The sequence below is a fragment of the Alligator mississippiensis genome, chromosome 1 (assembly GCF_030867095.1).
Source record: "Alligator mississippiensis isolate rAllMis1 chromosome 1, rAllMis1, whole genome shotgun sequence".
Lineage (NCBI taxonomy): Eukaryota > Metazoa > Chordata > Crocodylia > Alligatoridae > Alligator > Alligator mississippiensis.
In genome coordinates, this window is record NC_081824.1 from 353,740,017 (window position 1) to 353,762,586 (window position 22,570).

A 22,570-nucleotide genomic window follows, 5' to 3' on the forward strand; every position below is an offset into this window, starting at 1 on the left:
TGTTACTGTGATACTTTCATTCTTAACATTATGGTGAGGGTGAAACATATACGTCTTGGCTGCCCTCACACTAGGTCTGGATCAGAGACGTTCCTTTCCTCTATAACAGTGCCTGTTTTTCAGGGGAGGGGAATCACCAAACCCAGCTGTAAGTACCTTCCCTCTCTGGTACACATACTATGTTTCACTGCATAACACCAGCTACTTAGGCCTGAGAAGCCACAGAGAGGAGCCACTGAGTAAATGGAAAAAGGGAATAATACTGCCCCTCTATCCATATGCACTATGTTCTCATCCCTTCTCTCCAGAGTGGCGGAGGCAACAGGGCCCCGAACGACTCCTTAACAGGACCAAGCTCTTTTCTATTAGTCTTTGGAGCAGTTGTAAAACACAGACAACAATGAAATGCATTATTAAAATAAATTATTGGGACTGCATTCTTGCCAAAGAAAGGAAAGTGGCCTAACCAGTCTTCAGAGTACTCACATGCTTTAAAAGCAGAGTTGATGTGCAGCAGTAAACCCTGAGCTACCCCAAGCACAGCTGCCCTGGGCAAAACTGTTCTTGCCAGAAGCACGAATAATCTCCCTGGGAGGCTGTACGTAAGGCCAATCACCAGGGGTGAGCATATGTACACAAATACGCAGAAAATGCATCCTGTCCCTCGGGTCCCAGCCCCTGCAATGCCCCTCTGCTGTTGCTGTGGAAGTTTCAGTGAAGTGGATGGCTTCTCTATGGATTTCAGCAGAAGGGGCACAGCATCCTCTTAATGTTAATCTGCAGAGTACAGTATAGACATCAGCTGACCAGGCTCCGACACCCTGCTACTGCCTGTGCTCCACAGTCTGCTCTCAGGTACCACTACGCTGAGCAATGGTACTAGGCTTCTCCCCTATGTGCATCATTGCTCACTACCTGGATGCCCTCCCCATTACCATTTATCTTCTCAAACTCCTTCCCCTAGAACTTCAAAACACCGAACTCTACACTCAGACTTGTGCAACTGATAGAAGAATTTGACTGCAAGGCTTCAATATGAAATCAGAAACTAATGACCATTATCAGCTGCAAACATTGTTCCCATCTGACTAGTAACAATGGCTGATTGCAAGAAAAGTGAAGAGAAAAAGTTTGCGCCTGAATCCTTTATTGAAATAGTGATTGTGTCTAAATGTTTGTGCTTAAACACAGGCTTGCATTTTTGCTCTGGATGGGAGGATCACACTAGATGACCTTTGAGGCCCCTTCCAACCTCAGAGCCATAAAAAATGCCCATACCATGTCTCCAGCGCTCTCAGGGAAGCACAGCTCTCAAAAATGTCCTGCTCACCTACTCCCACTTGCACAACCCAAACCTAACAATGCACCAGTTAAGTCACTCCAGGGGCAGCCTCTGTAACTGCCCTCAAGCACACTGGATACAAATGTCTTGAGAGTGACTGCAGGCAGAAACCTCAAGGGCAGCTTCATTAACACATTCCCAGGCTCAGCATGTGCAAGCAGAGGTGGGAAGCAAGGTGCTACCGAGCAGCCCTCCAGAAGAATGCCAGGACCACAGTACAGATGTACCCTGTGATTTTGTGGCTAGCTACTTAAATCACTTTTTTTCCAAAATTGCAACTCAAAATATCTATTTTGCCAGAAAGCCCTAAGAAGATTGAAAAGACTCTAATTTATTCTGTATTTTAAAGAGTGCTTAACCTGTGCCCCCCTCCATCTTAACATTATTCCTTTGAATAATTAAACTGGTCTCAAGCTATCCAGGTACAAACTAAGTTCTTTTGGTTGTTATACATTCCCCTCAAGTCTTAAAAGACTAAAAGACTTTTCCAATCAGAATCTGTTGCTCCCAAACTAAGCTTAATGCAGGAGCAGAGGAGTGGTGGCTTTTTAATCTATGTAAGCAGCAACTCTCTTAGGGCACCTATACACATGCAGTGAGGCTGCTCTCACATACAGTAATTACAGCATGTCAGAGCAAACTTGATTAATCAAGTCTTCTGGAGCATGGTAATTACCACACTCCAGCATCACATGCATCATTGTCCCAGAGATGAAAAATGGCGGCAGGGGTGCTTTAACTAAAGCTTGTTTGATGAGTTTTAGTTAAAGCACCCCCACCACCATTTTTCAGCACCGGGACAATGATACATGTGATGCTCCAGGCTCTTCAATTAAAGCAGCTCCCTCTAATTAAAGCCCCCCCCCCACTCCCAGACCACATGTATAAACACTTCTATACACTAGCCTCCTTTGTAAATTAGAAGTTTCAAGGTTGCTCTGACTTATGCTCAGCCACAACACTTTCCACAAAAACAAGCCAAAGCGGGCTAGGTTTCAGCCACACACTCTTTTCACCAAGCCTCTTGATCAAATAGCTTCAGAGAGCTACTCCAGCTGCTCTATTTCTACATGCCCCATAATCATAAAGGGGACAGATAACAACACAGAATATGGCCCCTTGTGCTTTTTCCTCAGTTAAGAGTCTCAACTGAATAAATGTCTCTTTGGAATAAAGCACTTTATAAATGGGAACAACTGACCAAAACTGAACATGTAACAATACTTAACAGAGCATGAAGTGTAACATGACAAGGAAGGTTTATGCTCCAGTTTTAAACATTATCTGCAGTATCAAAAGTGGGTCAACTAGTCTGTGATAGCAGAACTTATTTGGAAAATAGTCTCCATAATGAAAGGCATCTGAACATTTTGACATCTCCAAAGCAATTTTTATGAACAGCTCCTCTTTCCTACTATCAGCATAGCTCTAATTTACAATGTGTGCCCAAAGTGCTGTCATTTAAGGCTATGGCTTTCTAGTCAAACAACCGCTGAAGGAATACATGTGATAAATCCCTAGCCTTTCCCAGAAATCAGTTCACTAACACCTGCCCACTACTCCTCAAGTGTACACCTATACGTAATAAGAAGCCTGAAACAGCCGTCTTAAGAACTGTTTTTCTTTTGCTCGCTTCCCATAGTCAGACTTACCAACAAAACCATCACTCATCCCAACACACTCTCTTTAGTTTATCCTCATCTGCTTTGTTCTGAAATGCGAAAGAAGTAAAGTGATTTCAGGTACAAAGAATGAGAGAAATAATCTAGAGTAACAATGTTTCCCTAAATTATTTTAATTTACATTTCCTAGAATCAGGCAACTTTAAAGTCACACAGAGCAAAGCAAGATTCTAAAGTGAAAATTTAGCCAGAGCTTTCTGAAAGGAAATTCAATTTGTTATTCTGTCTATGAAGTGTCCTGTTTACTGTAAACAAAAGGAATGATCAGACTACCTAGCATCAAAAGCTACAGATCTGCTTCTCTAGTCAAGGTCAATTTTGTTCTTTTGCCTTTTATAAATGTATTCCTTTTTTGATGGGCATATTGCCTGTTTATTATAATTTCATTTTCACTGATTACTGTTACGTTGTCTGAACGAACAGAAAAAATGTATTAGTCTTGCCATCTAAGTGTAAGTACCCTTTCAATCCCTCCCCTCCAAACAGATGTTTAAAAAAGACCCAAAACAAAAACTATTTACTGCATGTTCTACAAAGTAGCTCATGGAAAATATTGATAAACATTTTATTTAGAGACATTCTTGCTTAGTTATCATTTATTTCCTGTCTATCCCATCTGTTTTTAATTACTAGGGATATTTGCATGAAAATGAGATCAGTATTTTTTAAAAGTCATCCTGTTTGTGTTATTTCCAGTTAGTGACTATCTCAAAACCTTTGGAAAATAAGTAATCTTAGTCTATGGACTCAGCCTCACATTTCTTGGGCCCTTAGAATGTCAAGTTAATACGCTTCTAAAGTGGAGATGCTTGAAAGAGAAGAGAGTCACGTGCATGATCAGAGGGCAAGAGAACAGGCCTTATGAAGAGAGGCTGCGAGCTATGGGACTCTTCAGCCTGGAGAAGCGCAGGCCCAGGGGTGATGTGGTGGCAGCCTATAAGTACATAAAGGGTGTGCATCAGGATCTGGGAGAATGTCTGTTCACCAGAGCGCCCCAGGGGATGAGACAAGGTCCAATGGTCACAAACTCCTCCAAGACCATTTTAGGCTAAACACAAAGAAAAACTTCTTTACTGTCCAAGCCCCCAAGGCCTGGAATAGACTCCCTCCAGAAGTGGTGCAAGCACCTACTCTGAACTCATTTAAAAAGCATTTGGATGCTTATCTTGCCGGGAATCTTTGACCCCAGCTGACTTCTTACCCCTTGGGGCAGGGGGCTGGACTCGATGATCTCCCGAGGTCCCTTCCAGCCCCAATGTCTATAAAATCTATTAAAAAGGAAAGTGCATAAGGAAAAAAATACCAGGGATAATATTTCAAAAGCAACGTACAAATACAGTGCTATATAAATTACTAGTAGCAATAATAATGTTGGAAAAAATAATATAAAATTAGTGGCAAGACAAACTCGTAGGAACCGATTCTACTTTCAGACCAACATTTTAAGTACCAAAAAAGAAGGAATAAGGATTACAGAAAATGGATTTGATTCCATTTTTCTTGCTCACCCCAAACTACTATTGTTGCCAAGTAGTAATATACATGCAGAATGTTTCTAAACAGAATCTTTCCAAAGTTTGATAGGAAGTAGTTTTACAAGTCTGTCAGCTATGTCTGTAGATTGGCAAGTCGACAAGTGCTATATGGGGGGCGAGAAGGCAAAGCAGCCTTTTTACCACAAAGACTATTAACTCACTCTGTGGTAGAGGGATGACTCAGGCAAACCAAGTTAGGCAGCTAGAACTGACACAACCCCAACTTGAGCAAGCCGCAGACTCTCTACAGCCACTATTCTAGCCAAAGAACCATAATAACGGTTTGCAAATTGCTGAGAAGTCCGTTGGTTCCCAGCCACTGCATCTATCAAAACGTGGATCCAATGACCTCAATAAAGACCTATTCAGAGCTGCCTGAACAATACGTAGGGAACATGGAGGGCCGCCTTTGTGGCTGCTCCAATAGTGTCCCACTGCACAAACCTAACACAGGGCCAAACCGTCATAAATTTCACCTTAACTAAAGTGGGCTATATTTTTGGTGGTACCAGTTACTCTAGTAGCTGGTCTATATATTTATTTATAAAACTATTATCTTGTCATACTATATTTATAAAATAAAATAATGAGATACTGTTCCTATCATCTTTTCCATTAAGCTTTCTTTATTATTATTATTATTATTTGCATTAGAGTAGCACCTAACATCCCCAATTATGTGCAGGGCTTCATTCTACGCTTCTATCTATGTGCACAGTAAGGCACAGTCCCTGTTCCAAAGAGCTAGACTCTCTGGCTCTGATGCAGCTAGGACTGAGGTCTGGTCTGCACTACAAAGTTTTGCTGACATAGATACGATAACTAGGGGTATGAAAAGATAGCAAATACCCTTGAGAAGTTAAATATGGTGGCAAAGCCCCCAGTCTACATGCAACTTCACTGACAAAAAGAAGGTATTTGCCACAATTAAGTTTCTGTTGTTGGAGACGGTATAACTACATGAGCCTCTGTCTGCATACACTGCATCTCCAGCCTCTGACAACAAAGATGCACCAGCAGTGGCAGTAGCTCTGTAATGTAGACTGACCCTCAATTTTGGATTTTTTGCACTGTGTAAATTAAGAATATGTTTGAATCTTTGCAAGACTGAATCCTACACAGGCAAGAGAAGAAGAAAAATTATCACTTGTGTTTCACAGAGGGGGAGACTGAGGCACAGAGAGACTGACTTGTTTATGTTCACAAAGGCAGGTAACAGGTCACAACCGTTGTTGCTTATCGCACTGCCCATAAACTCCTTTTTCTCCACTTAAGTGTATGTTGCCTTTTGTCTTATCATTACATTGTAAATTCTTTGGTGCTGGGGTGACCTTTTTGGTTACCTGTTTGTCAGGAACCTAGTACCACAAGGGTCTCTACATACAAACTAGTGTTGCACAGTAGTGCCAAGAACAGCATTCCCTTAACCGCAGTCCAATACCTCAATTACAAGGCAATTCTTCCTCAATTATGTGAATGTATTTTGCAAACATAGGTTTTTAAAATACCAACAATTGATCTCCTTCATTCTTTTGCTCATTATCTGGTAAAGTTCAATAGCAAAGAGCTGGCGCAGGTGCCAATAGGTAGGTCAAAGGTTCTATTTCTGCTCTGTACGGGGAAAAAAAAAAAAAAAAATCACCTGCCTCTAATTTCACCTTCAGACAAATACCAATCCCTCTACTATTCAGGAGAAAAGCCAGAACTGGAATACTTGGGCTACCTGTCCGATCATACGAAAGACTATATTGTATGTTGGGGTGTGGTATAAGGTTTCAAAACCCCCTGAATTGGGAACACAAGAGGAATTGCTGTATGGCAAGAGGCATGACTGTATCATAAGTGAGTTTATTTCATGCCTTTCACACAAACTCCAAATTGTAACCTATGTTTGCCATGGGGGGGGGGCAGAGTTTTTTTTTGAGGAATAGAGAAAAATATAAAAAGGCGGAAACAACAATATTAAGCCCCTGGCTAAACAAAACCTTGGCTGGGATGATCTAGTCGGGGATGGCTCTGCTTTGAGCAGGAGGCTGCCATAGATGCCCTCCTGAGGTCCCTTGCAGCCCTCGTCTTCTATGAGGAGGCTGACAACCGCCCAGTGCAGGAGCTCTGGGTAGCATTTTAAAACATGCCTCTAATGCTTACAGGGGGGAGGAAAAGGTACAAAATAGGAGGCCTAAATAAAACAAAACACGCTCCCCACACAAGCCAATGCTTACAGGGGCAGCATCATGTGGCCCCGGGGCCAGGTGAGGGATGCCCGGGCCCCGCAGCTGCCCTTCCCCCCACAACACAAGCCACCTTGCAAGGAGGGGCTGGGCCGCGGCCCGCGGGGAAAGCCCCTTCCCGCGCCCGGGAAGCCCCCGCAGCCAGGCGGGGCCGCCGGCTCCCTCCCGCCCGGGCCCGGGTCCGGGCCGCCAATGGCGCCGCGGCACAAAGGGGAGCGGTGCCGCGCAGGGACTCACCCGGTCGATGGTGCCGGGCAGCAGGCGGTCGAGCAGGCGGCACAGCACCACGCCGTCCTTGAGCGACGCCTGCAGAAAGCCCTCGGGGTCCGCGATGCTCTTCTTGGGCGACTCCAGCACGCCCAGGGTGATGAGCCACGTTACGGTCTGCTCGGCCGAGCTCATGGCTGCGGCCGCCCCGCGCCCTTCACATAGGAGCGACGCGGGCTGCAGGAGCCGCCTTCGCCGTCCCCCGTCCCTGTCCCTGCCCTTCCCCGCGCCGATGTAGCGGGCGACGCCCCGCGCGGCAGCGCCGGGAGCTCCCGCTGTGCTCGGCCCGGCCCCCACGTGACGCCGCTGGCGGCTGCGGCCCCCTAGCGTCCGCGGCCCGGGCGTGGGGAGCCTGCGGGCCGGGTAGGGCCGCGCCGCGCGTGTCACACGCGTGACCTTCGCACGTCTCTGGGCGGCACGCGAACAAAGAGCGGGCAGGATCTCTCTCTCACACACGCACACGGGAGTCTCGGGCAGGCACCATCTGGCAGAGCATTTAAATCCCCTCCCCCTGCAGCCCCGCTGGGGGCCCAGATGAAGTCTCCGCTGAGGCCTACACGGCCTCTTGTCCCCCGAAGGGCGGGGTCAGCGTCTGCTCAGGTGACTTGGAGTTGTGCTCCCTCTTCCTCGAGGGATACCTTTACTCAAGTTAGTCTATGAAGGCGTCCATCTCCCCTGCCTTGTGTCAGCCAAACCCTCTCCTCACCCCTCAGCAACCCAGGAGTCCCTTGAATTCAATATGCAGCCAGGTAAATTCCGCGGCAGTCTTTCTGGACTAGATTTGCTCCGCCTTGAGTTTGCCCTGTGTCGAGTACGGGTTTCCCTCGCTTTATGCTGTACGTGCGTTCCTGGAAAAACTGCGCATAACTCTGAGTCGCATAAAGGGAACCCACTTTACAATGTAACAAATAGGGATACTTCCAAGACCTTGATTGTACTGACCCCCAGACCCATTTCTACAGGACAATGTCTACTCTCCAACAGCAGACAGTACACACCAGCACAGGGCACTATCATAATGGGGATGGCAACTACAGAAACACATGTCGCAGACAACCCGCAAGGAGCACAGATCCACACAGGAGACTATATTTTGGTGCGCATCACTCCCACAATGCACCGCACAAAGTAGCTGACTGCGGGTTTCCACCACACCAATCGCATAAGAGTGAATTTATGTCGTATATAATGACTTTTTGGTATAAAAAGGGTAATTGCATAAGAGCGAATTCACCCATACAGAACCCACATAAAGTAAGAGAAACCTGTAGCGCAGATCTAAAAGAACAGACAGATTTGCGCTATGTGCCCTCTGGTGGAGGGTTGGTTAGTGCCACTTGGTAGCAGTCTGCGAGCTCGCTCGACAAACCAATGCAGAGGCATGTCATGTATGTCTGGGGCAGCGTCATGTGTTTGGCATGTCTGGGACAGCGATTCTCAACCCCAGGAAGGCCTCGAGAGTCTTTCAAGGGTGCCCTGGTCTGACAGGCTATGTTAGCACAGTTAGGTGTGCAAAGACTCTAAGATAAACCCAGAGATTTCAAATAGTGCTGAAGCCATTCTGCCCTGTTATGGGCTGAGTTCTATGCAACAAAACAAACTAAAAAAATTAACAAAACAAAACAAAAAATCGCTTCATTATTTTTCTGTATTCAAACCAGGAGCAAAAGCTAATAGTCTGCATTTTCTAAGGAGTTTCCTTGAGTCCATCTATGGGTGCCATGCGCCTAAGAAGGTTGAGAACCACTGGTCTAGCGCGAGTGCTTTAGGACGGCTGCGTTTGAGAGCCACTAGCATTGTCCATAAAGCCAGACAGACCCTAGAAGGAAAAGAAATAGCAGAAATGAAGGACATCCCCCAGAAAACTGCAGTAGCCTGAAAAAGCAAAATTTGGCCACAGCAAGTAAAGATGTGCTGTATAGGGCTGCTGGAAGCCTTTGGGAGCTTCATATTAAAATGCTCTCGTCAAACCAAAAGAGACTTGTGATGGCTTCTCCACTTTGATAAACTTGACACACTCCACATACTACCAAGTCATCCCTGACAGTGATGACATCCCTGGGTTACATGAAAATATTCCTGAAGAAAAAATGTTTTCCCTCTTAGGAACATACTAAACTGCAGTTGATTTTAAAAATCCCAGGGTGAAGATACCTCCTGAATTCCCCTACAAAGCTACACATCTATTTCAAATTACACAAGCTGAACAGGGGGCACTGAATGACCATATTATATTAGATTCATTTTAATTCATCATTTTTTTGGTTATAGTTAGAGTGTTTTTCTTTAAAAAGGAGAAAACGTGAATGGATTCATCAGCCTTTTTATGTCCTTTCTGCAAGCAAGCTCATCACAGAAAATACAGCTCAATGGAAAGCTGAAAGGGATTATTTTTATGGGATCGCCTTCTAGGAACATTGGCAGCACATTCCTGGCCCAACTGATCCCATTTGCACATTTTTCTCATTTGCTTACAATTTATATGAGCAATGAAGCCAATTACTAACACTATGTATGGTGGCTAAAGTGCTGGCTTTTCTTCCTGTGTTCACTTCCAGTCATCATGTCTGCAGTCTGCCATATGTTTCACTGGTTTATTTTCTGTGACTTTCCACAATGATGGTTTCTGGTAGCAGCTGAGAGCCTGACATAAATACTTAGAAATATTTTGAACATTAACCTGCCAAAAATTATGTGTGCCTTTTTTCCCCCAATTAATCTACTTGTATGAGGAAAATTATCCCTGTGTTGAAAGCCTTGCCTAGACTAGACTAGATGTGAGGAGAGTAAACTAGGATTAATATTTTTCAGTGTTAAAGCATCCACCGCAAGGTGCAAAGTTGTGTTAAAACTGTGTTAACTAATATATTTTCAAACAAAATCTACCTTTCTTATTTACATAAGGCTTCTGGCATTCCAGGATTTAGCCCGTTGTTAACAGCCTGTCCAATTTTGCTGTATGCTACTGCCAAATCAGCTTCTTATGTATATAGGAACTGTTATTCAGGATATGTATATAGGAATTGTTATTCAGGATCTGACCAATGATGCATCTAATTCAGTATCCTATCGCTGAGCATGGCTGACACCAGATGCTTCTGAGGAAGATGCAGGTGCCCTTGCAATAGGCAGACATGAGATAATTTGACTCATGACATTATGTCTCCTAATCCCTACTAGTTACAGACTTTCTTAAACACTGGAGGATGAGGTTGAATATCGCTTTTTTATGTTAGCATTATCTTTTGTAGCTTTTGCTTTTCTCCTTCAGTTTTACTATAAGGCACACCACTGTACAGAATGAATAGAGGACCACTCAGCATGGCTAACAGTATAAAATACCGCACTGGAAAACCTCTAAGCAAACTTGCTTCCATCATAGGAACCCGTAAAAAAGTTTTCAACCATTTCCAGAGAGAAACTTTCAAAAGGGCCTAAGAGATGTAAGTACATAAATCCCTTTAACTTTCACCTTCTGCATGTGGACTTCAGAAAAGAAAGACAGGTTTGTGTGTAACCAAGCATACACACAAGCCAGCAGGAACAGCTGCAGAAGCAACTTCCCCAGGGATCCAGGGGCCTTTAGACACTGATGCCACCAAGCTGTTTTCTGCAGTGAACGTTTTCTGCCCTTTACCGATTGGCTGCTGGCTTCAACTTCCCCCTCCCGCACAGTCTCCTCAGCCTGGTTCTAGCTGCCCTTCATGCCCTTCTCTTCTGTTCTCTGACACCTCCCATTCCTACCTCCACTCTTCCTTTTGCTGCCTGTTGTTCATTTTCACTAATCACTTCCTTTCTTCTATTCTGTCAACCTTGCCTTATAATGTATTAAACACAAATAATAAACAAAAGCCCCACCATAGTTACTTAAAAATTCAGAATGTTTTTAACACTATGGGTTCCTATTTGATATCCCGGTTTATCTCATGAATCATATTTGCACACCTAATGGTTCTAACATTGCGTGGCACTGCAGCACCCCTGAAAGAATCTCAAAGCACCCCAGCGCTGGTTGAGAATTACAATCTCTGGTTTAAGTGCTACCATAACCCAAATGATAAATCATAAACATTATTCTTAGCCTTCACCCCTTTTAATTGGAAACAAATCTACTTCACTGTTAAAGCTGATAAATATATTTGTTGATTGATCTGTATGTGGTTTTTGGCCCTCTTTTGTTTCAAATTGTCTGTAAGCTGATCTTTACTCCCACTTAAACACACATCATACATGATCATACCTAACTCCTCTGAAAATATTCAGCTAATCAGAGGGCATTTTTTGCTATTGTAGAAACTTTAATCCTCTTAAACATATGAGCAGCCCGGGGAAAAATGATTGGGATATTGGTACCCAATCTTTTAGGGGCAGTGAGGGCAGGAGCAAACTCTTTCTGCTTCACGTTGTTCATGGTTGATCCTTCCCCTGATTTTTATATTCCTTTCTCACAACCCTCTATTGACCAGTGGAGGAGAGCGTGAGAGATTTTGGCCAAGCAATTTTGTATTCTCCCAGTGCCTAGCAGAGGTAGTGACTTAGATGGAAGCAAAGAAATCAGCCCAAGTTAGACTACAGTCAGTTACAGCTACTCCTTTTACAATCTTGGAGGCATATTGAACCAATCATTGTTTTGGGATTCTCATGGGATGCATTTTTTCATGAATGTTTAGCCTAGACACTGTCTTGCTAACGTGGACTTCACAAATATCACTACTCCTGTATTACAACTCTGAGTCATGTTATTGTCAGGCGTTTCACTTAAAGATACCCTTAAAAAGTACCCTACACCTGTCACTGTAATTGGAACAAGCTGTCACAAGCACATAACATCTCCTTACGGTTCAATGACTACCTGGTAGCTTCTGGGTACAGTTGAAAGGTTTTGGTTATAGTCAGCACATCCCACAGCCCAGGAGTCAGCAACCCCCAGAATATGTACCAGAGCATGGCATACATGCCAGAGCATGATACATAAAGGCATTTTGCTTGGCATGTGCACCTTGGGGCAGATGGTGAGAAAGGGAACAGGGCTGCATTGCCACAACAAAGATCAGGCCCCTCGCCCCTGGCATGCCAACCTCTTCCAAGCAGAGGTTGCAAGTGTTTTTGGCACTCTGCGCAAAACTCTTGCTGACCTCTGCCATAGCCAGTATAACCCGGGTAGCAGCCCAATAGTTGCCACCCCCTACCAATATCAGGGATGGTGTGGTGAGAGTGGGGCAGGGCTTCCGGCCAGCACCAATTTACCTTCCAGCTGGCCCCTGCACCCCACAGGGCAGCCGGTGGTCCCAAGAGGGTTTAACACTTAACTGATTTAACTATTTACACTTTATTTACAAAACAGGAATAATAGGAAAGGTTATTTACAAGTGAACTTAAATGGCATAACCAGAATCACAAAACAAACCAGAATGCACTAGTCAACCCTTGACTCAAGAACCATAGGTAGGGTAACTGGCAGCTTTCAGCCACTGCTGAGATGCTACCACAGGGAAGCAAGGTGGTTACTCCCAGCAGCTCCAACAGACTTCCCAGTAAGTGACAGACAGCAACAGGTTAAGCTCTTCTGGTCTGTAGCAATCAAATTGTATCATCCCCCAAAGAGGCACCCTCCGTGGCAACCAAAAAGGCAAGCAACAAGCAATGGAGTAGGCTCCTGCAGCAATCAGCATGGCCCAAGCACAAAGCTCAGGGACTCCATCCAATGACCATCAGCTGCAGAGTCCCCTCTGAGGCAGTTAGTGGCAGAGGGTCAGCAGCACAGGCAGCTCCCAGGCATCATTGCTCTAAACCCCTGCTCCAGATGACTGACTGGGCACCCCACATGCCTCACGGCTCGCCAATCCCTCTCCGAGCGCCGGCCTGCGCCCCAATCTCCCAGGGACCCTCATCCTGGCGCTCTGCTGCTCCTCAGAATCCCACAGCCCCAGGGAAGGTAAGGGGTTTCCTCAACTCACCGGACCAGCTCCCTGCTCTAGATATGGATGCTGCCTGCGCTTCTGGCCGCTGCTTCTTCTCTGCAGTTGAGCGGGGGGCCCACTGTCACCCCTAGCCTCTGGGACGCCTGACACATCTAGCACACTGTGATGGGGCCTTGGGGCACCAGCTCTCTGCCCCAAGCCCTGGCTGCAGCTCCATCTCTACTGCAGGGCTGGAGGCATGGCCAACTGTTGCTGCCTTCTTCTCCCAGGGCCTTCAAGGCTCTTCAGAGGGGTCTCTCTGCTCCCTCTGCTGGGTCAGCTCACCCCAGTTCTTCTTAGGCCTCCTGCATTGTTCCCCAGAGTCACTGTCAGCAGCCCCCATGCCACTTCGGCTGCTGCTTTTATCCCCTCTGGCAGTCCCTCCCTGGCTTGCAAACCGGCCAACCAGGGCTCAGGGTGGTGGGCCCCCCACTCCAGCCATCCCCCTTCCATGCAAATGAGGGGATTGAAAACCCCTTCTTTCAATTGCCTTCTCCTTTTCCACAGGGCAGGGCTCTCCTGCTCCATCCTTGGGGTCTCTCAGAGTTCACTAGCACTGTTTCTAGCCCAAGGTAAGTATCTCAAGCCAGTCTGGTGAGCCCACATTGACAGTTTGTTATACCAGCATTTCCCAACCTAAGGCAAAAGACCCCACTATCAGGGAGGCACCAAACTAGTTCAGGAAGGGAGAGAATGGGATAGAAAGAGGACCATGGGATTAGGGAAAGATCCACTCTCCTCCAATCGCAGATGTGTTTCTGGTGCTTCAGGTACAGTGAAAGAGCTTCTTGAAATCCACCTGCCTTTTTTCTCTTCCCACCAGTGTTCAGTGTAGACAGCTGCAGGTGCATCTAATGTAAACAACTATAACACAAGCAGCAGCCACCCAGAGCTTCCCTTCTTTGCAGCCTGGGTGGCAACAATAGATTTCCTCTATCCCATCCTGAGCAGCAGGTCATTTTCCAATGAGCTAGCAAACCAGGGAGGGGAAAAGAGAGGTATGCAAGTAACAAGAAGCAAACCAATCAAATCAACCAAAACTAGAAGGAAAATATGCAGAAGAGAAAAGATGGATGAGAAGAGAGAGGCTATAATTCAATTATCTGCTAAGTACCAATGTGCTGGACCCTCTCATACATAGTCCTGATCTTAGAAGTTTTGAAGCCTGAAAAAAATGTAGATAACAACCCTAGCGCTAGTGCAAGAAGGCACACTAAGAACTCTTTGGCTGTCAGTCCACCTGAAGAGAGGCTTTGAAGGGGGGGAAAGAAGGACTGAAGCCAGTGCCATGAATTTAAGGGTTTGACCTCCCTAAAGTGTTATACTTCAAGTCCACTGATTGTAGCAAATACTGGGCATATCTCCACATGTGCCTGGGATTGTAGAACATTGAGCTGGGTCAAAGCAGCCCTGGCTGACAGGGGGCATAGTGGGATATTACTTGTATTTACAAGTACTATCCTGCTGCAAAGTAAATTAGTTTACTCCGGCCTAGTAGGGATGTGTGAGTAAACACTGAGATGTTTACTGTGCAGCTGTTTAGTCTATTGCACAGTAAATGGCTTGTGTAGATGCACCTACTAAGACTGTTAGGGCTAGTACAGACACCCACCCTCCCTACCCAACTGTTCCAGGCTTACAAACATGCTTTATCCTGTGCTGAGCTCTTCCTTAACTGCTTGCAATATTTCAGTATCTTCCTTAAAGTATGGAACCAAAAAGTGAACATTGCATTCCAGTAATCATCTAATGAAAGCCCATTTTCAGTGTCTCAGCACTTTCCTACTTCCACTATATATTCATTTATGTATCTTGTGCAGGCCGGGAGCAGTCCGAGGCCCTCGGGGGGGGGGGGGGGGGGGGGTTCCGCGCGGCAGGCTGTGGCCAGCAGCCTGGACACACTGGGTCGGGGAAGGCAGGCGGCATGCTAGAATTAGGCACGGACGCTTAGCGGTTGATTTAAGATTATTTTACTTACACCGAAGATGGTCGCGGTGCAGGCAGGAAAACTTGCTTGAGTTGCAATTACAAAACAAAACAAAACTCGAACCTGCAGAACATGAGGGTACGTTGCAATGGGGTTTCGGCGACGGGAAGATAAACCTGCAGGACTCGAACCCGGGTAGAGCTCTGGATTCACTCACATGACGTTTGCTAGGCTCCGTGGAACTTGCGCGCAGGGAAGTGTACATCGAGGGATCAGGCGGCAACGGGGAGAGGCGAGAGGTTGATCAGACCCCTATAGCCTTCTTGAGATACACGCTGGGTCCGATAGGCTCTGCAGTGCTTAGAGATCTTCACGAGACGTGAAGTTCTCCTCCTCCTGATAGTCATGGAGTCCTCCAACTTGGGCGGAAACCGCTCAAGCCTCTTATACGGCTAGCAAGCCAATTGCTAGCCGCCACATGGGAATAATTTAGAACTGGCCAATAGTGGGGCACAAATTTGAATACAAATGGCGGGAACTCCTTGCAGCGTGCATTTCTCTTTTTGCAACTAAGAAATGCACCCTGCAAAGAAAGCTACAAGTGGCGGGAAATAATTTAGCAGTGCCGAAGCACACACAAACAAAAATCACACCCTTGGGTTGTGACATCCCCCCTTGCTGAAGGCACAGCTGAATTATGCTGCACGCTCGTCACTCGGGTTATCAAGAGCTCTTACCACGGGTTGTTGAACTAAACGGGTAAACATAAAATTAGCTAACATAAGAAGTTCATCCTCAAGGGATCAAATCAAATAATAACCAGCACAAATACATATACACATGATCAGATTCATAACAAAAAACTGCACGATCAGGACTTCAGTGGGCGTCATGGCAAAGTCGCGCGTCAGGCCCCCACTTCTTTCGATGATGTTATCCTTCTTGGGTCTTCTCTTCACCACGCACTCTGAATTCCAGATCTGTAAACAAAAACTCTCAAAAAATAAGTTAACATATCTCAAAATATTTACAAAATTTCCATGGAATTATACTATCAATTTTAAAACATATAATACAGGTGTTTGCTACTTTGAACTACCCTCTCTTGCACACTCAACTAGATGAAATCGTCGAGGAGCCATCGTCTAATTCTTCTAGGTAACGGAAACCTAACTCATAGGCCAGTTGCCATTGGCCTGCGTCCCCTAAAATCCGAAGTTGCCGCTTATTGAGTCCAGAACGCTGTAGGAGAAATCCAAACATGTATCGCTCCTCTGATGTTCTCTGTGGCAATGATGGAAACTCGGATTCATGGTGTCTTGTGCCTTGAATCTCAGTCGGGTGTCGACGTTCCTGATCACCGGATAATCTTGGCTCCATCAGGATACATAGTCGTGACAACTGACGAAGGAGATTACTCACAGGTTGGTTCACCATTGAGTTAAGCAGAATCCGGAGGACGACGATGTTCTTTCGCCCATAAACCTCAAGACAACTATCTACGCTGTGAACGGTCACTGGAACGGTTCCAGGATCTCGTAGATGACGGTGAGGCCGTGGTCTTATTCGCTGGAGTGATGTCAGTCCCAGCGCACATGCTCTGGGGTTCCAGGCACAGTACGAGACTCCGATGATTGCTAGCATGAGATGTTCTGCGCCAGTATGTTCTGGCCATCCGTCATGCCACGCGTGGACTTTCTGGCCGATCAGTCCTGCAACAAGCGCTGGCAGTGGAATAGGCCAGTGAACGTTAACTGCTACCATGTCGATGTCAGTGACATGTCCTCTACTCCATGAAGCTTGTCTGACCAAGAAGCTTGCTTCTTCCTGGTTTAGCAGGTCAGATCCAAGTTCCACGACCAAACGTCCCAGCCACACAGCTAGAGTTTCTTCAAGTTGGATTCTTGATTCTCTGCACAAATCCTGTAGTTCGGTTCTGGTGCGAGCATAGTAGGCAGTAGCAACTCGGTTAGTTGTTGTTACAGGCTGAACTATTGCTGCGGGAGTCACTGCTGCTGTTATTGCTTCAGGCAGGAAGGGTGGATGCACTCCTCCGCTCGATTCTTCCCTCCGTCGGCAAGAAGGCGTGGTCGTCAGAAGCGACACTGCGTCAGTGGGCGGGGTCGCTGACCAAACTCTTGCGGGCTCCTCCGAAGTTCCACCCTTCTCTTCCGGTTCTTCCATGCGGTTTCCCTCTTGCTCGGCGCCATCTTGTCGTGGCGTTTCAGGATTCTCTTTCGCAGCTGCTTCTTTGACTGCTTGAACGGCCACACGCAGCTGGGCTTTTAAACTTAAATTCTTCTGCATTAAATCAGTTATTGTACGGAAAGTTGCAGTTAGTACTCCCCCCTTGTTGTATTGTGGGGCCACCCTCTCATCTGCGGCGCGTTCCTCCGTCTCCAGATCTTCGCGGAGCTCGGATGGAAGCTCGCGACCCCTTAATCTAGACGCCAGCATAAAGGGGGCGAACCGGTCAATCAGCACCGGTTCTTCACTCTCCCGAGCACATCTTAGGCAACGGGCACACTCCCGGGTGAGGGTCGGGTTCACTTCGCCCGCCGGGTTGACTCTGGCGAGGGACAGTGTTGAGGGGCCTGAACAGGACCCACTCATCACCCATTATATACCTGAATGCTGCGGGATGCAGATACACTTCCCTCTCTTTCGGGGCTCCGTCTTCGGAAGCTCCCTCTTCTCCCTTCAGCGAAAGGCGTCCACTGATAAATCTCTCACCCGTTCCGCCCGCCTGGTGGTAAGCGATATGCGCCTCCAGTTCCATAAAGTTTTCTACTTGGCGTTTTCCACTGCGCCAAGGGCAGTTCTTAACTAATTCTAGCTCCAGCGTGCCTTCCCCTGATCCCATCCTCATCGCCATGTGCGGGCCGGGAGTGGTCCGATGCCCTCGGGGGGGGTTTTCTGCGCAGCAGGCTGTGGCCAGCAGCCCAGACACACTGGGTCGGGGAATGCAGGCGGCACGCTAGAATTAGGCACGGACGCTTAGCGGTTGATTTAAGATTATTTTACTTACACTGAAGATGGTCGCGGTGCAGGCAGGAAAACTTGCTTGAGTTGCAGTTACAAAACAAAACAAAACTCGAACCTGCAGAACATGAGGGTATGTCACAATGGGGTTTTGGTGACGGGAAGATAAACCTGCAGGACTCGAACCCGGGTAGAGCTTTGGATTCACTCACACGAAGTTTACTAGGCTCCGTGGAACTTGCGCGCAGGGAAGGGTACGTCGAGGGATCAGGCGGCGACGGGGAGAGGCGAGAGGTTGATCAGACCCCTATAGCCTTCTTGAGATACACGCTGGGTCCGATAGGCTCCGCAGCGCTCATGGCAAAGTGATTATCCAGCAGCACCCCCAAGTCTTTTCCAGAGTCATGTCAGAGGGGTTGCCTACTTCAAGCAATGGAGAGATTTATCAATACAGGCAGTCCTCAGACTTACGACACAACTGGTTCCTGAAAACCGCATCTTAAGTCAAAATGTCGTAACTCTGAACCTATTTTCCCATAGGAACAATGTTATAAATGGGGGACTGGTTTCTGAACCAAGGCTCGATACCGTATTTTCACCAAAAATAACCCAGAATTTTGTACTCAATCAATTATAAATGAGTAATATAGCTACATTAATGTATTTATATTGTAAATAGCAATCATATTGATTTGGAAGAACTTTGGAAAGGCATCAGAACAGCAACTGAGTGTCTTGAGTCGGGGAGGTGGGTGGTACGATGGATCGGCGCAGGGAGATGAGCGGTACAGCAGACTTTTTTGCTGGCATGGTGTTGTGTCGGATCGAACGTCATAAAGAAAAAATTACACTGGAAAGTTGAAACAAGGTGTCAATTTATAAATGTTGTAAATGCCATTTGTCGTAACTTGAATGTCATAAAGTCAAGAACTGCCTGTACTTACTTCACAACGTTCAGAATTTTAGGTCCATCTAGACCTCTGGTTTTTCCTGGCATTTCAGGTCGCTTGAAACTCATGATGTCTTGTTAAATTGGCTTTGTTTTCATAAAGCACTTGTCTCTATTTCTATCAGATACAGATTTTGGCAGCCACCAGTCTTCTGTAAGTTTTATCCTGCACTCCTGCTATACTCTTTAGATGGAATTACTCTTAAATACTGTTCTTACTGATGATCCAGAAGTTAGCTACACACCTGTGATTCAATTAAACCAGTTCAACAACTGCATTGTCTTTATTTCTTCTTCCAGGTGCAAGTCGAAGTAATGCGATTGAGATTTAATATTCGTCATTATTTTACAACCCTAAAAAGTGTGCTCATGTGCTATAGGCAGAGAAAAATAGATGTGGTCCTTGCCCTGAGAGACTTGCTATCTAAATTATACATGATAAGAAGTGAAAGGTACAGCAGGGAAAGGAAGGGATGAGGTAAGACAACAGCTGCAGCAAAACAGTTGCTCACTGTGTCAGTTTAGGTGTGGGCACATCTTATTGATTCAAGTCTGGTGTTTGCTTTTCTAATCATAATTATCGATGTTAATGATGACCCATGGGACTAAGGAGTTTAGAGCAAGGATTGAAGGGTGAGAGGGCTACAATGGGACCTCATTGTACTGGGAAAACATTCTAAATTTCAACCAAGAGGGAATGAGGTTGGAAAAGGGAATTTCCTCATCCCCCCCTGCAAATTAATGGAATTGTGTATACAAAAATATAATCCCATTTTATGTATCCATTAAGTGTGTTCTGATTTTAGGAGGACCAAGCTGAAGAAGTGGATTTTTAACATTGAAACTAATATGACCAGACTGGTGATAACTCTTGTATTTGTAAAGAGTCAGTTCTATAGTTGCAAGCCATTTGTAAAGAAAGCTGTGTCCCCCTTAACTGACAAAAGATAACTGATTTTTCTAGACAAAGAAAATGAAGATCAGATTGCCTATCTGATCTTCAGTAAAACACTTAGTATTATTTAGACTGAAGAAGTAATAGAGGATGAGGTGAGCATGAGGAAGATGAGGTTTGTAGAAAGCCTGTAAAATGAGTAAGGAACTAGATAATGGGTGAAAAAACAGCTGCTTGTGTTGAAAAGGAAACTATCAATCCAGAGGGAGGTTATCACTGCAGTTCTTCAAGGACTGGTTTTAGGGCCAATGTTGTTTAATATTTTCATTAATTACCTTGGCCGCAAAAAGTAGGAGTGTGTTAGTGAAAGCTATGGTGGCACAAGTTGGGAAGCATCCTCAATACGGAACAGGATCAGAATATCATACAAGGAGAACTGGAAGACTTTTTAATACAGAGTAACAGAAATGGGATGTAATTTAATAGTAAAAGAGCAACATCACATGCTCCTGAGACTAACAACAAGAATTTGTGTTACAATCTGAGAGCTCATCAGCTGGAAATATCTGATGAGAAAGATCTGAGCCGATCACAAGATAAGTATGAGCCAACACTGTGATGCAGCCATGAAAACAGCAAACACAATCATAAGATGTATCAGCTGGGGTATTTCTGGCAGAAATAGGGAAGTATGAATTCTAGCGTACAGACTCTAGGGGGACCTCATTGAGAATGTTGTATAAAGGTCTGGTCACTTACATTTAAAAAAAGAGGAAATCACATTGGGACAATACACCGGGGGAACAGAGAACCTATCATACAAGAAGAGAATACAAAAGCTTGGCTTGCTTTGTCTAGCAAAACAAAGTCTCAGAGGTGATATGATTTAAGTCTTTATATATTTTGCAGGGAGGTAAACATTACAATGAAAAGAGCTATTCAAGCTAAAGGACAGCATTAACACAAGAAAAAAATGGATATAAGCTAGCCAAGAATAAATTTAGGCTGAAAATTGGAAGAGGTTTATTACCATTAGAGCAATGAGTTTCATAAACAGTTGGGTCAAAATCCTAACTACTTTAAAAATAGACCTTGATAAATTTATTAAAGAAATGACATAATGTTTTGTCTGTGAAAGCAAGAGACTGGAACTCAATGATCAGTAGCCCTTTCCAGTTGTACGTTTCTATGATATATACTCAGTGGAAGTGCGTGCTATGTTTTCCAGGAAAAAAGGACCCACTGGAAAAAATTCCGCCTGTGGTGGACAATGTTTAGTGTGAACAGGTACATGACTGGAGACGCTACCAAAGCTGGTCTTTCACTCAAAATGAATGTTAATAACTCTAGTCCACTACTTCATGATAAACTCATTCAGAAAATTAGGTTAATGGAATAAAATTCTCCACTCTGAGAAATATGCTCAGTGACTCAGAAGCTAGACATAGCAACTAGAACACATTTTCAGAAGAGTACTTCCATATGAGTATTTTGCAATCCTGAAAAATGTTGCCATGGAATTACCCTAGATTTTTTTTTTAAATATGGCCATTGGCAGAGTGAAGCAAGGTCCTAGAGGCTATTTCTGCACAACACATTTCTGCCAGCAGAGCTGTGTCAGTCAAGGGTCCAAAGAGGTGTGATCCCTGACCCATAGAGCTGTGCCAAATAGTGTTTTGCCCCGCTATAAGTGTTTTTGCCAGTACAATATACTAGAATTGATCAGAATGGCAAAGCACTCCTAATGTAAACATGACCACGTGCACAGCACGGTGGCATTTCTCTATCTAGGTGAATGTAACATAAAACATTTTGAATATTGCAGTTGATCAATTTCAAAATTTTAGGGAATGCTCCCAGCACCAATTAGCAGAGTCCGATTACATTTAATTAAAATTAAAAAGCCAGAGAGGGAAATGGGGTACAGATAGAGCCTCTTGCATCTAATTAGCAGGCCCAAACACTTCCGGTTGGCCTGTAATTTTCAAATTTCAAAGAACCATTGGATGGCAACTATTAACAACTTTCAACATCATTGCTGCTCATCATCCTAAATAATTCCAAAGGTGGACACCCAGAATCATTTCTCTGTCATACAAAAAGAAAAGAAAATATTTTGGGGAAAGGGATCACTCAGGATGTTTGGCATGCAGAAGTGTGAGGGACCTGGACTTGGCAGGGTACACAAAGATCCTGGTATAGAGAAGGGGATGTACACACAGAACTCTTGACTTGGGGATGATCGAATGACTGACACACAAGAGTTCTTTACATAAGTGAAGGGGGTGAAATGTTGAAAGGTGTCCCTAAACTGAAGGGAGACACAAGAGTAGCCCAGAGGAAGATGTAGGGGGAATACAGAGTTGCAAAAGCCTGTTGGTGTGTGCAATGAGCTAGGGCTATAGAAGCAACAAAAATGTATTAGCTTCTAATTTCTGTGCTCATGGTACAGGTAAAGCAGAGTGACACCTTAGGAACCAACTGATTGAGAGAGGTATGGGCTTTCATGGGCAATAACCCACTTGGTCACTATTATCTAATAAAGTAGATTGTTGTCTATGAAAGTGCATGCCTCTCTGAACCAGTTAGTAAGGACACTTATACCTGAGTGCAGAGGCTGCTCCAACATGCTGGAATTCCAGCATGTTGGAGCAGACTCAGTTAATCAAGTCTGCTGGAGCGTGGCAGTTGCTGTGCACCAGCAGCCTCCTATGTCTTGTGTATCAACGTCTCCACACTTAAAAATGGAGGCAGGGGTGCTTGAACTAAAGGTGCACACAGAAGTGACAATTTTTCCTGA

At 45.2% G+C, this 22,570-nt stretch overlaps 1 protein-coding gene across 6 annotated transcripts in view; it reads right to left on the minus strand.

Annotated features, from left to right (window-relative positions):
- Window positions 1-7,520, minus strand: part of ARHGEF7 (Rho guanine nucleotide exchange factor 7) — a 184,083-nt gene extending 176,563 nt beyond the window's left edge. For 2 of the 6 annotated variants that reach the window (XR_009459199.1, XM_059721069.1), the window contains exon 1: window positions 7,028-7,508. Coding sequence is in view for 5 of the 6 variants with exons in the window: in XM_059721069.1 (XP_059577052.1) it covers window positions 7,028-7,192 (165 nt within the window). In the remaining variant the exon portion in view is untranslated. Of the gene's footprint in view, window positions 1-7,027 lie in introns of all 6 variants that reach the window. The other 4 variants (XM_059721073.1, XM_059721071.1, XM_059721070.1 and 1 more) reach the window with 4 other exon arrangements.
- Window positions 7,521-22,570: the final 15,050 nt, after the last annotated feature.